Source organism: Brachypodium distachyon, chromosome 1, assembly GCF_000005505.3.
Source record: "Brachypodium distachyon strain Bd21 chromosome 1, Brachypodium_distachyon_v3.0, whole genome shotgun sequence".
NCBI classification, from domain to species: Eukaryota; Viridiplantae; Streptophyta; class Magnoliopsida; order Poales; family Poaceae; genus Brachypodium; species Brachypodium distachyon.
The window spans coordinates 33,014,854-33,030,552 of record NC_016131.3 but is presented as its reverse complement, the minus strand read 5'-3'; the positions used below and the strand labels follow the sequence as shown (position 1 = coordinate 33,030,552).

Genomic DNA, 15,699 nt, shown 5'->3' with positions numbered 1-15,699 from the left:
TGATCGTTGGGTCTGTGGTGTCAGTGAAGGAGAGTAAACTTACGCAGAATATTAACTGGTAAAAAAAAAACTTACGCGGAGTATTCGCCGACCATGTCGACATTCTGTGGCACGCATGTGTTTTTTCTTTCTATACGGCGCGTCTTTGGATTCGTGGTGGTATTGACTTTTTTTGTTTTGACAGGTCGTGGTGGTATTGACGAGTTGCGAAAGCTACCCACGGAATAAGAGATGGAAGCCCGCGGTTTGGATTGCTTCCTTGCTGGGCTGTTTTCAGGTCACGTGTAGGCTTTTAAGGCTTTGTGTTGGCCCAAAAGGGCCAGGACAGGCCTGCATGATGGCAGCCCTATCTGGACGTTTACCGTATCTGGACGGTGCAAGACGTTGTAAACGGTGTTGCCTCAAATGGTTCCTATAACTCTTGTGGACAAAAGCTTGTCTTTTGGACAGGGCGGGCTCTTCGATTCTTAAATTTCTCCTGCTTTGGCCGTTCCACGATGGCAGCGTTCTGGGCATTGATCCAAAGCCGGAGGCGGTGGCGATTACCGCTTGTTCCTTCGGTGGGATAGCCGTAATTTTGTGCATGAACAAAAATTGCAGAAACCTGAAGTTTCGGCTATGAGTACCAGGGCGCTCATCTCCAATTTTACTATAAATCCTTTTCTCCAAAAGCCATCCCTAAACGTGTTGGTTGGACACGGCCTCCCGAAGCTTAACTTTGATGCCTCTTTCAACATTGATGGCCTGTCCGGATGCATGGGCGCGGTCATCCGTGATGAGGCGGGCCATTTTATTGCTGCTGCTAATGAGAAGATCTCATGGTGTGCCGATGCTCACATTGCTGAAGCTATGGCCCTCAGATTCGGGCTACAGCTGGCCCAAATCGTTGGATGCCTCCGTCTGGTGGTGAATGGTGATAATAGCCAAGCAATAGAAACTATGAAGACCGGAGGATCATCATGTACGCCGGCAGCGGCGGTTTATGACGACTGCTACCACATGTTGAGCGACTTCGTCATCCTTCGCTTCCAACACTATGCTCGGGAGACAAATGGTGTGGCTCATGAACTAGCAAAACATGCAAAGTCAACAGACCAAGGAACTTGGCTAGATGATCCACCCCCATTTATTATTCCTTATCTGGTCTCTGATGTAACTCTGCTTATTGATAAATAAAGTGCATGTTTAAGTTTTAAAAAGAAAAACTCTTGTGGACGGCAAGAGTAACGTACTCCGTACTTGAATCAAATAGACAAGGAAGATACCTTTTTATTTGAAATTACATAGATGCGCAAATGCACGGGCTCAGTAAAAGTTCTAAAAAAAGTACTCTCTCCGAATCATAATAAGCGTCTCAGATTCAGTACAACTTTGTAGTACAAACTTAGTACAAAATCTATGAGACTTATCAAGAATCGGAGCGAGGGAGTGGAAAGTTCTAACTATGCTCAGGAGACGTGTGTAGATGATGTATGTGTTGAATATACCCGCAAGATGAAGGCATTCTTAGCTTAGGTTCAATGGTACACGAATACCGTCAGACAATTAAGAGAAAAGTCTATTTTCAACTCTAAACTTCTAGACAAAATCTGAATCAGACCTTATCCTCTGAATCCCTGAATTTCAGACCCTGACCTTACTGATACCGGTCAATTAAGCCCCTTAATCCAAGAAATCGTGTTTGGCGGGCTGGTTTTGTTGACATGGCGCCGGGATTCCTTGCTAAGGACTAGAGGAAGGACCCAATGCTCTCGTATCTCCCATTTTTCCAATTTTGATGTTTTTAACTGTGTTTAGAAAATAACTAACGAGAATAACCGTTACTATTTTTCTTAGACCGTCTTAGCTTACTGGTCATTTTGTTCGATCATGGCCGATTGTTTTAATGTGCGTGTTGCGGTACACAACAATTATGCACTTAGTATACTGTACATCTCATTTTGTCGATTATACTTATTTGTTATTCTCATCGACTTAGGATACTCTATTTGAATATCATGGATTCAGAAGTATATCAGAAGACCTGTAAAGCGAACCTATGTCCGACTCAGGAAAATGGTAATATAAATAGCCAAGATTGAGAAATGATAATACCAATATCATGGCGTTGATACCAAGAACCTTGTATGGGAACTGACTCATTCAACTTATTCGGAAATCCCGGCCCTAAGTCAATGAATCCAGTCTACCAAACGCGATTTTGGGAATTGAAGGTTTTAATTAATCAGGATCGGCAAAGTCGGGGTTTGAAAATCAGGGATTCAAGGTTTGATTCAGACTTCTTGTACGAGATCAGCATTGAAAATAAACTTTTCTCGACAATTAAAGCCATGTAGCTGATTTGTCGAAAGCTAGCGAGCCTAATTAACGAGCTATGCGTATAAAATTGCTAGTAGCTCGTTCTTCAGAAGATGCAGTTCATCGCTAAACAACAAAGTTACAGCCAGACGAGCTGTCAATTAAAAAGTTACGGCCAGACGCTGCTGCTAACAGACTGCAGCTAGAATTAATCACCGAGAAACGTAAAAAAAAAACAAAAAAAAAACGCACACGCGCTTAGCTAATTTCGGATGATTGCTGCCTAGCACGATGACATCACAGCACTACAGCAGCCTGGCAGGCACTTCACGGGTCGCAACGGCCAGCTAGCACCGAAGGAAGGCAAGGTCCAAGGGGACGACGGTGCTGCGTGTAACCTCGGCCTGTAACGTAAGCATTCAGTGCCAGATATCCTTGTGGCTGGCGTTGCGTCAGAGAGGCTGCTGCTGCTGCAGAGCGGTGCAGCCCCTCCAGAGGCTGACAAAACGGACCGACGAGGCCACACGGGAAAGCCACTTGCTTAAATCACGCGACCCCCATCTCGTTTTCCTCGCGCACGTATCCACAACTACACAAGTCACTGGGGTAGAGAGAGAGACAGACCGGGTCAGATGGCGAGCGAGCGCAATGGCGATGGAGGCGAGAAGCGGGCGGAGAATGGCGGCGGCGGCGTGGAGATGCCGGAGATCAGGTACACCAAGCTCTTCATCAACGGGAGCTTCGTCGACGCCGTATCAGGTATATACGCGCGTACAGTGTCTTGCATCTCTTCGGTCCTTTGTGATCTGTCTGCAGTATACATATGTCATCTCGATTAGCTCCCACGCCATGCTAAGGAATCAACGCTGAGAAACTGCTGGAGCAATTCCGGTGACGAAAGCAGTGGTACTAGTTGTTGGGTGATTAACTAAGGCGAAATTACTCTCTATTTCATTTGGTCTAGTGTGGTTTGGCTTGTTCGTGATCGGACGAACCTGGCAATCGGTTTTTTTCTATTGCTCTTGATCCAAAAAACCTGGCTATGCCGCTAGCTAGCTAGAAGTCATTCGAGGGCAGTTTCTGTCTCCCAGCCGACACGCAGAGTTCCTTGGGAACATGGCATGTTTCGCAACATCCTTCGTTTTTAACGGGACTGCAATGCTATTTTATTACTCCGTATCCTTTTTTTCTTTCTCTCGGTCGGTGTATGAGCATGAGCTCCCAATTATCTTGAGACCACTATGCTGCTCGCGAGGGCAATTCCTGCGATGCTGATTGTATCCATATTGTTTCGTTTCCTGTTTTTTTCGTTTCAAATCCATGTCTTTTTTTTTGGGGGTAGAGGGAACCTGCTGGATAACCGAATACCACGTGCATCCATCACGGTATCCAGGCAGATATATAGGTCCATCATACCGATAGTTCAAAAAAAAGAAAGAGATAAATCTGGTGGAGCCCACTGCCAGGACGGGGAGCGGGGATGTGGTCGTGTGGACAAGGAGCACCGCCATTTTAAAAAATGGCAAAAATAACAGACGGGTTCTTCTAGAAGGTCATGGAGAGACATGGACCCATGATGAGTTTGTACTAGCATCCTCCTCGCAGTAGTCGACGGATAAAAGCCTGGACGAATCTGCAGGGCCACAGCGCTGCATATGCATGTCCTGTCAGGTTCTACCCGTCCGGTCCTCCACGCACATAACGTATATGCGATCTCGTCACATGGTCCAAATGGCCGACGAGTGATTGAGAGTGATACGTCCTTTTTCCTCTCACGGGTCCGCACATCGCGCATGCATGCCGCCTAACACTTCTCGTTTGTACAAGCATTGCAACCTGGAGATGCGATAGCGAAACGAGCATTAATTCCCGGTCACGTTAAAATCATACAGTACATTCCTAATCACGTTAAGAATCATCACGTTAAAAGTAACCCACACCTAATCACGTTGAATGTTAATTTCTTCTTCAGGTAAGACGTTCGAGACTAGGGATCCGCGCACGGGGGATGCGATAGCGAGCATCGCTGAAGGTGACAAGGAGGACGTGGACTTGGCGGTGAGGGCGGCAAGGGAAGCCTTCGATCACGGCAAATGGCCACGCATGTCCGGATCCGTATGATTCTAGCTTCCTTTTCTAAATAAAAAAAGGGAACCGCAACTCATGTAAGAAAACGAAAAAGAATCAATGCATGGCATTCGTGCAATCGTGTAGGAAAGAGGAAAGATCATGACGAAGTACGCGGACCTGCTGGAGCAGCACGCGGAGGAGCTGACGAAGCTGGAGAGCCTGGACGCCGGCAAGCTGGTCGTCGTCACCAGGGCGGTCGACATCGGCGCCTCCGTCGGCACGCTGCGCTACTTCGCCGGCGCCGCCGACAAGATCCATGGGGAGACGCTCAAGATGTCGAGGCAGTTCCAGGGCCACACCCTGCGGGAGCCCATGGGCGTGGCCGGGCTCATCATCCCCTGGAACTTCCCTTCCATCATGTTCTTCACCAAGGTCGCCCCCGCGCTGGCCGCCGGCTGCACCATGGTCGTCAAGCCCGCCGAGCAGACCCCGCTCAGCGCCCTCTACGTTGCTCACTTGGCCAAGCAGGTAAATTAAGTTGGGTTTTGTCGCTCACACGATGTGTGTACACAGGTTCGTTCCAGTTGTTTCTGAATTTGTTTTCTGTTGTGCCGTGCAGGCAGGAGTCCCAGATGGGGTGATCAATGTGGTCACAGGATTTGGTCCAACGGCGGGAGCAGCAATCGCGTCTCACATGGACGTCGACATGGTAATCTTTATCTAACAACATTTAGCAAATTCATTCATCTGTTTATGAGGCATGATTGGTTTTATTGCTGCAACAAAAACGCAACGGCATTTTCTTCTTGATTCATTCAGGTCAGTTTCACGGGCTCAACGGCAGTTGGGCGGCTCGTAATGGAGGCCTCGGCAAGGAGCAACCTGAAGCCGGTGTCCCTCGAGCTGGGCGGCAAATCCCCGCTCATCATCTTCGACGACGCGGACGTGGACATGGCCGTCGATCTCGCCATTGGCGCGAACTTCTTCAACAAGGTGAGGTCATGGAATCTTTTACAGAGAGCGTAGCCTGTGAGCTAGAGGCGACAGAGCAATTGATTGTTCGTCGGTCTGTCTGCGCTGGAATTTTGCAGGGAGAAGCTTGCGTCGCGGCGAGCCGCGTGTACCTGCAAGAAGGAATCTACGACCGGTTCGAGAAAAAGCTAGCGGACAGCCTGAAGAATTGGGTGGTGGGTGACCCTTTTGATCCTCGCGTCAATCAAGGGCCTCAGGTACGGGCGTTCCATGTTCTCTTGTCTGACAAAAATCGATCCTTGTTGATTGAGAAAGAAGACTTACCCGTGGGTCGTGGCCTGTGAATAGGTGGACAAGGCTCAGTACGAGAGGGTGCTCAGCTACATCGAACATGGCAAGAGAGAAGGGGCGACCGTGCTGACAGGAGGCAAGCCCTGTGGTCAGAAAGGTTACTACATCGACCCTACGGTTTTCACCGATGTTAAGGTCAAAATTCACCCCCAAAACACATACGTACTTCAGTCAAGGATCACATTGTGTCTGACATACTCCACACGTACAGGATGACATGATCATAGCTAAGGAGGAGATCTTTGGACCCGTCATGTGCCTGATGAAGTTCAGGTAATCCTCAATCGCTTCCGTCCCAAATGGATCGAATGGACACTCTAGTGATAAGCAAAGTTGCATCGATCGATTATGATCGCATGGTTGTTGTTCTAGGACGGTTGAGGAGGTGATCGCGAAGGCAAACGACACGAGGTACGGGCTGGCGGCCGGGGTGGTGACCAAGGACATCGACGTGGCCAACAGGATGACGCGGTCGATCCGGGCCGGGGTGGTGTGGGTGAACTGCTACTTCGCCATGGACGCCGACTGCCCCTTCGGGGGCCGCAAGATGAGCGGGTACGGAAAGGACGCCAGCATGCACGCCCTCGACAAGTTCCTCGCCGTCAAGTCCGTCGTCACACCCGTCTATGACTCGCCGTGGCTCTAGCCTGTTGTAGCTTTGCATCTGTACAACGCTGTTAATCTGTTTGTTTATGCCGAATTGCCGATCGAAGTAATAATAGTACTTGCAACCTTTAATTTGGCGTGTCACGTGTATGTGGCCGAGCAGAATTGTTAGGAGAATCGCAACGTGTGGCAATGGCCAACGAAATGTGCCGGAGTTCCCATAAGGAAGTCAACAAGGGATTTTTGTTTTTGAAGAAGGGAAATTTTATTCATTAACAGCAAAGTGCATGTTTGAGCCTGTAGAGATCTGTAGAGATCAGAGCTCTGAGGATTACAAAGATGCTTCAAGGGACAGCCAAGAGTCATGTGATCACTATTAGTACAAGAGAAAGTAGGTTTAAAACTTAGACTACTCTTGGCTTTCCTAACTAAATGGTGTGCTAGAGTGTTGTTATCTCTGGTAGTGAACACCATTTGAGAATTAAGGGCAAAGTGGATTCCAATGATCTGGAGAAGCTGAGACCTAATGGACCAATGCCCGGACAGCCTCCAACGTCCCTGCTTTGGCAAGGCAGAACAAGGGCTTGGTCATCTGAAATCTGTTTATAGCCTGGTGCTGATGGAGGTGGGAAAGAATATTGGCAGCTAAAAGAGCTCCTAAAGCTTCATCATGTATTGCCGATAACACTGGAGAAGAGATGGCCTGGATTTGTGCAATCCACCTGTTTTGAGGATTTCTTGATTTAATGAAAATTCCAAGTCCAGCCGGAGCTAAACCATCTTCAGTACCTGGATCTTTCCAAGCTACATCTAAATAAATATTAAATTCCTGCAAGTGAGAAATCTGAGAGGTAGAAATAAGAATGGATCTAGATGTTTGGTCTCCTTGTTCTTTCTCAGTGGTTGGATCAGCAGTGAGCTCAAGTTCAGTACCTGCAATCAAACTTTTGGCATTTGGAAAAACCTGAATGGAAGAGGTAAGTTTCCTGTTAAAGAGAAAATTGTTCCTGGATTTCCAAATACACCAAAGAAAGGTGAAGATGTTCTGAATTGAACCCTTGGGATGACCAGACTTGGAAATAGCAATGAGAGTGTTTATAATGGTATTCTCATGCTGCACATAAAATTCAGACCCGATAAACCAAGGGGCTGCAAACCAAGCAGCTTTAGCAAAAGGGCAGAGAAAGAAAATGTGAATTTCATCCTCTAAAGCTCCACACCTGGCACAATTCTTGGAGATATGTTTAGAAATCTTACCAGCTCTTTTACCTGTTGGGAGGGCATGTTGAAAGAGCCTCCATGAAAAGGTTTTGATTCTGGGAAGGAGATTCTTGCATTTCCATTTCCATAAGCGCCGAGGAGACCTGCGGAGATATAGAGGTAGGAGTAGAAATCTGTAGGTTTTGAGCACAGTACCTATAAGCGTCTTTAGAAGAGCAAATCCGTGTTGAGTTATGCTTCCAGCATAAGATGTCTTGGCCTTCACCTGGGAGGATTTGAGTTCTTATAATAGCATCAGTTGTAAGGTCATCAAGGAGCTACAAAATCAGGTTAGTATTCCAAGATTTAGTGTCAGCATTCCAGAGATCTTTGACCTTAGCCGGGTATCTGAAATGATTTTCCTGGATTCTAAGATGATCATGGATGTTTTTCCAAAGAGGAAACCAAGGAACTCCACACCGATGTATTTCCATCCCTGAGCTGATAAAAACAGGAATCAGAATCGTGGAGGATTGGGGAAATTTTGGAGATGGAAGTCCAGAAGGCAGATTTAGGAGTGTTAGGATTGGGTTTCTAGAAGGAGGTATCAGGAAAATATTTGGCTTTAAGGATCAGAGATAAGTTGCCATTGGGATCATTGGCAATTCTCCAAGCAGAAGAGACTAGAAGGATTCTATTCATAGCTTGTAGGTTCCTAATACCCAGAGCACCAAGCTTCTTGGGCATGCAAATGTCATCCCAAGCTTTCAGGCAAAGAGGTTTAGTCTGATCTCCATTTCTGATACCTGTCCACCAGAAGCCGCTAATTATCGCAGTGAGCTTAGTTAGGAATTTCAAGGAAAAAAAAATTGGACATGTAGTAAACATGGATGGAGGAAAAAACTGAGTTGATTAAGGTAAGCCTGCCAGCATGGGAGAGACGATTAGCCTTATAGACATTGAGTTTAGAATTGAACTTGTCAATGATGAAGTTGTAGGCTGAAGATTGATCCTTAGCTGAGAGAATAAGGAGGTGTCCAAGGTGCAAAGTGGAGTTGTCAAGGTTTTGAATAGGAAAGATGTTTTTTATTGGGCAGAAAGATTTGGCTCCACCTTTTTGTTGAAAAGAATAGCAGATTTACCCCAATTAGGAGTTTGACCAGAGTTACAGAAGTCATTAATAATCTGAAGGATGTTTGTCGCTTCTTGAATGGTGGCTTCTCCACAAATGACGAGGTCATCAGCATACATTAAAAAAAATGGATTGGGGGCAGTGGGGACCAAGGGATATTCCGCTGAGCTGATGATTCTGCAGTGCCTTTTGAAGACTAATAGACAATTCATTAGCAGCAAGGACAGAACTCAGGTTTCGAGGGCCTTCGTTATGCAACACAGGCCACAGAGCAGTAGTTCTCCACAGGAAATTTCAAGTATATATATCAGGTTCTTTAGGTTGTGGAAGCGGAAAAAAAGAGAGGCCGAAGATAACATCAAAGATCAATTTCGTGGCTGGAGGACACCGTTATTTCGTGATCTTTGCCGTAACACACCGTCGGGAAAAATTTGGCTAGAGGACACCCTTATTTCGTGGCCTTTGCCGTAATACACCGCCGAAATGCGTCTTTGCTTAGTACCATTAAATTTTGTGGACATTGACAGAACACATTGTATGGTCCAAAACGGAAAGTTTGATTATTTTTTTCACATGGAATTATCTTCTACCATTTATCAAATGTGTCTAGAATTTTTTGAACTCTTTGTTCGAATCGTTTTCCTCTCATGCAGAGTGCAGCAACACAGGAGACAAATGCCCACCTCAATAAACAACGAACTCTAGTAGATGTCAAATATCAATTCGTACAAAAGAAAAAAATGTTCAAAATCAAATTTAAGATCGTCGTCGCCCAGAGTAAAAATGTCAATTCTCAATTTTAGTTTTTAGTCGATGTGTGTTCTAGCAAATGTTCACAAAATTGTAATGATACTAGGCAAAGACACATTCCCACGTTCCGACGGTGTGTTTTGGCGAATGACAAAAAATAAGGGTGTCCTACCACAAATTTCCCCAATCAAGTATCATCGCAATAAAGAAATATCAACGGTTTCACAGTAAGATTTTACAGTTTGCGCGAACTCGACATGAAATTTCTGACATGCACTGCATCGCAACCTACCACACGGACAGCCAACAACGCAATATACACGATTCCACCGATCATAGATCAACTTTCAACCTGTCACGGGATCACGGCTCACGCTCGCACGAGACATATATCACTTCGCTCCAGCGGCCACCGGCGCGCCGACGGCTTTGCCGCGGAGCTTGACCTCCAGGGCGCGCTCCATCTTGGCGAGCACGGCCTGAACGGGCGCCGCCTTGCCGCTCTCGTACTCCTGCACCACCTGGGCGCGCTCGTTGATGCGCTTGGCCAGCTCCGCCTGGCTCCACCCTTTGGCCACGCGCGCCTTCTGGATCGCGGCCCGCACCTCGCCCGCCACGCGATCCAGCGCCGCCGGCTCCGTCATCTCGTCGAGCTTCCGCGTGGGGGTCGCCGCGGCAGTGGCGGAGGCCTTCTTGTTCGTCCCGGCCGCCGCCTTTCGCACCGTCTCCACCGGTGCGCCAGAACGCAGCGCCTGGTTCACCGCCTTGGTGGACTTGAGGTCGGCCGCCTTAGGCTTCGTCCGCCGCAGCACCACCGGCTCCCAGTCCTGCGAGATGTTACCGCTCAGCCTACCCGTCGGCATCGTGCCTTCTCTCTCTTCCTTTCTTTCTCGGTCGATCTCTCTGCCTTCTCGTGTTTATGATATGATCTGGTAGGATGTTTTGGGACTTGGGACGAGAGTTATAAATACAAGAGGTGTTCAGGACAATGGCGGTTCGGGAAGGTTCCAGGCTACCGGTGTAGTTGCGCGTGTGATCCGGAAGGTTCTGGGAGATGAATCAGTTATATTTGGGCCCTTCATTTGGCAGATAGAGCAAGGGATGGCTGTGGATGGGCTTACAGAGACTTGGGTGCCACGGAAAGCCCAACTCACTATGCTTGGGGGCTACGCACTACTCTACGGTTCAATTGCCACGGCAAAACAAAGTCCAATTTGTTCTAAAAAAATTCATTTTTTTTTTGGATTTTAGGTCAAAGATTTTTCAAAAACACTCCTTTTCACTTTCAAAAACGTTTCCATCCTATTTGATTGTCTCTCTTATCTCGGAGCTTGAGACCATCTAATAGTTGAAGTGTTGAACACACTCTCTTTTCCTTTTCTTTTATATAATTTTTTTCTTCTTACGTTTCAATTATCCAGATTTAGTTCTTCACATACTCCCTCCGTCCCATGTTAAGTGACGAAATATTACATGTACGTAGATGGCGGAGTGAGGAGGATTTTTGTGTGGTCGACGCAGGTCAACATGAAGACAGCTATGTGTGCTTCTTTTGACATCAGTTTTGTCTCCTGTGGGTGATGTTTCTTCTGCACGCCCCTTGCACCAGCTAGAGGCTTTTTCCGGTCCATGGCCCTTTCAGTTTCACAATCCATGAGCTCGATACTTCACTAGGTCCAGTTCAGCCCAAAGCTCAGTGGAGCCAACACGCTCGGGCTGTTGATCATTCCCGATCATTCCACGCCAACCCAGTCAATATGTCGAGGAATTTCTAAAAAAAAAAATCCAAGATGGAGAGATTCTCAAAAAAGAAAAAGAAAAGAAAAGGCCAATATGGCGTCCCTGCTGGCACCTCTTGCCCAACCGCGCCACGCCACGTCCCTCCTCTGACGCGCGCTCTCCTTGTCCACGGTTGCACGGCGCCCAACTCCTATAACCAGCGCCTCCGCGAGCACCATGCCATCGCCACCGATTCCCCACTCGCCGGCGAACGGAACCATACCGAAAGCGCCATGGTGTCCGTGCGGAAGGGCCGCGGCGGGGGAGGAGGAGTCCGAAGCCGCCCCCGCGTTGACGGCGGCGGCAGCCTGGCGTCGCGTGTGGCCGTGCTGGCCTTCTGCGTCGCCGGGATCTGGTCGGCCTACATCACGCAAGGCGTCCTCCAGGAAACGCTGTAAGCACCGTATTTCCTCCAGTCTCCAATGATGTCCGCAACAGAGAGAATCCGGGCTCAGTTCTCCTTGTTTCGTTTTTCTCGCGGCTCAGGTCGACGAAGCGGTTCGGGCCAGAGGCCCGGCGATTCGACCACCTCGCGTTCCTCAATTTCGCGCAGAACGTCGTCTGCTTCGTCTGGTCCTTCATAAGTGAGCATCCTCTCTCTCCCGCACGGGCTGAGTTGTTGCATCTCACAGAATGTGACCGTGATTTTGGATGAGAAGGGTTCATAACTTGCTTGATTCCTGCAGTGATTAAGCTGTGGTCGGGTGGTAGCAATCCTGCCGGGCGGGCGCCGCTTTCGAAGTACTGGGGCGTCAGCATCACCAACACCATCGGCCCTACCATGGGGATCGAGGCGCTAAAGTACATCAGCTACCCGGCTCAGGTTAGGTTCCAGCTGCTTTTGCCGTCTCAGCTTTTTCGTCGTTCGCATTTTGTGGGGATGTTGTATTTGCAACTAAGTGTTACTTATGGAGTAGAATGTCTATCTTGTAGTTACTTAAATGTGCTAAGGAATTTGGCCAATTGGTGTTCTTTAGGCAGCAGTATATGATCTTACCAGACTAAATGAGATACTTAATTAGTTAGAGATTTATGCCAGAATATTAGAGGTTTGAATGTGATGTGGTGAAATTGGAGACTCAGTTTTTGTGGTTTTGCACTTGGTATTGCCATACATTGGGAGCTTAGATTCATTTTAGTCACGATTAATGCGCTCTTGATTTAAATGTAGTGATCCATGATCCCGACAACACAGATGACCGAACACTGGATATCACATACATTCAGTACAATATTGGATATACTGATACTCTTCCAACCTATCCTCAATAGTTAATCTTGTATGGCAAGAATGCAATACATTAAACTGATTTTCCCCCGCCCTGACTATTAGGACAGTGGTATTGTGGTAACATACTGTACCTGCTTGTACTTAAAATGGAAGAAATGCTGCTGTTTCTTTTTATATGAAATGATGCCAAAAACTACTGGAGATCAAGGGTCCTGAATTTTTTTGGTCTGCGTTTACAGGTCCTGGCAAAGTCTTCTAAGATGATTCCAGGTGAGTTTGCAAATATTTATGCATACTGTGAAGTTTATATTTACATGTTTTTTCTCTTTTGCATACGGATACTGCATATAATGGCTATGAATTTGTGCTTGGTGTGCCAGTTCACTTCATCATTAAATGAGTAAAGAAAAGTACACTTCAATACGAATATGCATAGGCTTTGCAAGTCATCATTGTGTTAAGTAGGGGGCACCAAACAAACAATAGGGTCTTAAGGTTATTCTGGATCAAAATCTCCCAGTCGAATTTGGAGGAAATGGATGCATGGACTACTATTGCTATGCATACTAACTTATAAGCACATGCAGCAGCCAAAAATGAACTAAAAGTATTAGCGTTGTTAAATTGTCTGAGAATGACTAACTATATACAAACCTCTGTACCACTACACTAGCAAAACTTTCGGAACTTCCATACCATTTTTTTATCAAACGCGTACGTAAAGCATGTCATTTTCTGTTAGAAGGAGAATTTTGCTTCCGTTTTGTCGCCATGTGATTGTTTTAACTGTCAGTACGTCCTGCACAACTGAAAAACCTTACATGCATGTTTACATTTCCAATCTCAGGCCATGTGTAGTTGATGCCCTATTGATAACTGTGTAACTGAGCAATCTGGCTAAAGTAATTTGAGTAGTGATAAACCTCTATGCTTCTTAGCGTGGACAGCGCTGTACTGGTCTTTCTCATTGTTGATTCATTGTGCAGTAATGTTGAGGATAACCTTTCATGCTTCTTAGCCTGGACACTGTTGTACTTGTCTTTCTAATTTGATTCATTATGTACAGTTATGCTGATGGGGACTCTACTCTATGGTGTCAAGTATACACTTCCAGAGTACTTCTGCACCTTTCTTGTTGCTGGGGGCGTGTCATCCTTTGCATTGCTGAAGGTGAGGAGCTCTTCCATTTCCTATATTGATCAACAACCAGCGATGAGCTAATCTTTGCATCCGTCTGATGGTGCCCATGAACCTTGGACCGTCAATACCTTTTGCTAATCTTTCATTATATCGTTATACAAGACACATCAAAACAATTGATAACGTCATGTCACTTCTGAAATTTTTCTTTGTTTTTACTAAATCAGACAAGCTCAAAGACTATCAAGAAGCTTGCCAACCCTAATGCTCCTCTTGGCTACACATTGTGCTTCCTCAACTTAGCTTTTGATGGTTATACCAACTCAACCCAAGATTTAATAAAGTCCAGGTGACCATAGCTGTCAATTCCATATCATAGCAAAACTTTGATATTTTTTTCTCCAAATGGAAAGTAATGTGGTGGTATTGCAGGTACCCCAAAACTAACCCTTGGGATATTATGCTTGGCATGAACCTCTGGGGGACCATATACAATACAGTAATTATGTTTGTGGCGCCATTACTCTTCAGTAATTGGCCATACGCAAATGGTTTTGAGGCAGTGAGATTTTGCCAGCAGAACCCGGAGGTGGCCTGGGACATTATCATGTTCTGCCTATGTGGTGCCGTGGGGCAAAATTTCATCTTCCTAACCATCAGCCGATTTGGCTCTCTTACTAACACTACCATCACTACCACCCGTAAGTTCATGAGCATCGTCATCTCATCTGTTATCAGTGGCAACCCACTGTCCTTGGAGCAATGGGGAAGTGTTGTGATGGTCTTCTCTGGCCTCTCTCTCCAAATATATCTCAAATGGCAGAGAAAAAAGGGCAGAGACCACAAGGAATGATCTCAATTCTTATAAGCTCGTTCTGATTTGTAACTTTGATTGCACACATTTGTTGTCTAGATATCTGGGCGACCATTACTGTAGCCCATCGAAATTGTAGGATAAAGGTTTGCATTGACTAACATGTGCGAAATGTCTGGTAATTGCTATAGTGTCGACTATTTAAAAATTGCTGGGTAGTCTATATTCTACTACTGGGGGAAGTTGCAATGAATTGTGTTGCTTCGAGAGGAAGAGTTTATGTTTGTGTCAACCCCATAGGAGCTGGCCGACGCCAGACTTCTCCTGTCCATGGAAGAGTGTCAAATCTCTTCCAGCAACGATGCACGGTGTGGCCGGTCTTCTCACACAGTTTGCACACTTGCGTGGACTTGGCGGTGTTGTTGGAGTAGCCACCGCCTTGTCCCTGCCGTGCTTGCTGTTGATTGTTGTTGGAGTTGAAGCCACCTCCACCACGACCACCATTGTAGTTGCCTGCGTTCCCGCGTCCACGGCCATCATCTCTGCCGCCACCGTTCGAAGATCCACCACGCCGTGCTTGATGCTGGCTGGCCGTGGCATAGGTCGTGACAGTTCCGGATTCGCGCATTTAGTTGCTGAGATTCCGGTTGGAGGATTTTTTTTTTAAAAGAGTATAGATCACAAAATCGTGCGAGTCATGCTTTGGCAAATATGGTTAGAACTGAGACTTGCATGTCTCTTTGGCTGAGTTCCAGTCCGCTGCATGTGGGGGAGATGGTTCTCCAAGATTGTAATGATTAATTATTAAATATATCTATTTTTACTCGAAAAAAGAAGAAGATCCACCACGCCCGTCTCCTCGAGAAGCAGTATTTCTGTATTTGCATATGATTGATACTGTATTAGTATTACTGTCCTCTGGAGTTCTGGTCCTCCAGCCGCGCCTCGGCTGTGAGAAGCTGAGCATACAGGTCGCTCAGGGAGATGGGCTAATCTGCTCCTGTCCGTGTGGTGATGGCAGACACGAACGGATTGTAGTCGGTATCTAGCCCCGCTAGGAATCTAGGATGTACGAGACCACGTCGTCTTCGTCCAGCCCCTTGCCGGCGGCTGCCATCTCATCCGCCAGCCCCTTCATCTTCGTGAAGTAGGATGCTCTGGACATGTCAGTTGTTGTCGCAGTTGGATCACACGGGCTTGCGACTGAGAAGAAAACATCTCCTTAATCGCCCTCCAAACTTTGGCCGCAGTGGTCAATTCAACCACCTGCGCCAAGACTTCCCTGAAAATGGACGACAGCAGATAGCTCAACACCGAAATAATTCTCTTTCGGTCAAAATATTTCAATGATTTCAC

General features: G+C 46.7%; 4 protein-coding genes across 4 annotated transcripts; 2 read left to right on the top strand and 2 right to left on the bottom strand.

Moving 5' to 3' along the window:
• The first annotated feature begins 2,843 nt into the window (after nucleotides 1–2,843).
• On the top strand, nucleotides 2,844–6,502 carry LOC100824969 (aldehyde dehydrogenase family 2 member C4). The gene is made up of 9 exons (XM_003563647.4): nucleotides 2,844–3,057; nucleotides 4,271–4,413; nucleotides 4,513–4,896; nucleotides 4,988–5,077; nucleotides 5,188–5,361; nucleotides 5,460–5,597; nucleotides 5,689–5,826; nucleotides 5,903–5,964; nucleotides 6,064–6,502. Exons 1-9 carry the CDS (start codon nucleotides 2,931–2,933, stop codon nucleotides 6,335–6,337), a joined length of 1,530 nt encoding a protein of 509 aa, XP_003563695.1. The 5' UTR covers nucleotides 2,844–2,930; the 3' UTR covers nucleotides 6,338–6,502.
• Nucleotides 6,503–6,512: 10 nt separating this feature from the next.
• LOC112270064 lies at nucleotides 6,513–8,738 on the bottom strand. The gene is made up of 2 exons (XM_024457721.1): nucleotides 8,667–8,738; nucleotides 6,513–7,783 (listed from the first exon to the last, which is right to left on the bottom strand). The coding sequence occupies exons 1-2, from the start codon at nucleotides 8,736–8,738 to the stop codon at nucleotides 6,821–6,823; spliced, it is 1,035 nt and encodes a 344-aa protein (XP_024313489.1). The 3' UTR covers nucleotides 6,513–6,820.
• A 799-nt stretch (nucleotides 8,739–9,537) lies between these two features.
• Nucleotides 9,538–10,412, bottom strand: LOC100824665 (multiprotein-bridging factor 1c). The gene has a single exon (XM_003563646.4). The coding sequence runs from the start codon at nucleotides 10,240–10,242 to the stop codon at nucleotides 9,772–9,774; it is 471 nt and encodes a 156-aa protein (XP_003563694.1). The 5' UTR covers nucleotides 10,243–10,412; the 3' UTR covers nucleotides 9,538–9,771.
• An 890-nt stretch (nucleotides 10,413–11,302) lies between these two features.
• Nucleotides 11,303–14,610, top strand: LOC100824365 (UDP-galactose/UDP-glucose transporter 3). Its single transcript, XM_003563645.3, has 7 exons — nucleotides 11,303–11,552; nucleotides 11,645–11,742; nucleotides 11,845–11,981; nucleotides 12,629–12,659; nucleotides 13,456–13,559; nucleotides 13,757–13,878; nucleotides 13,962–14,610. Exons 1-7 carry the CDS (start codon nucleotides 11,392–11,394, stop codon nucleotides 14,380–14,382), a joined length of 1,074 nt encoding a protein of 357 aa, XP_003563693.1. The 5' UTR covers nucleotides 11,303–11,391; the 3' UTR covers nucleotides 14,383–14,610.
• Nucleotides 14,611–15,699: the final 1,089 nt, after the last annotated feature.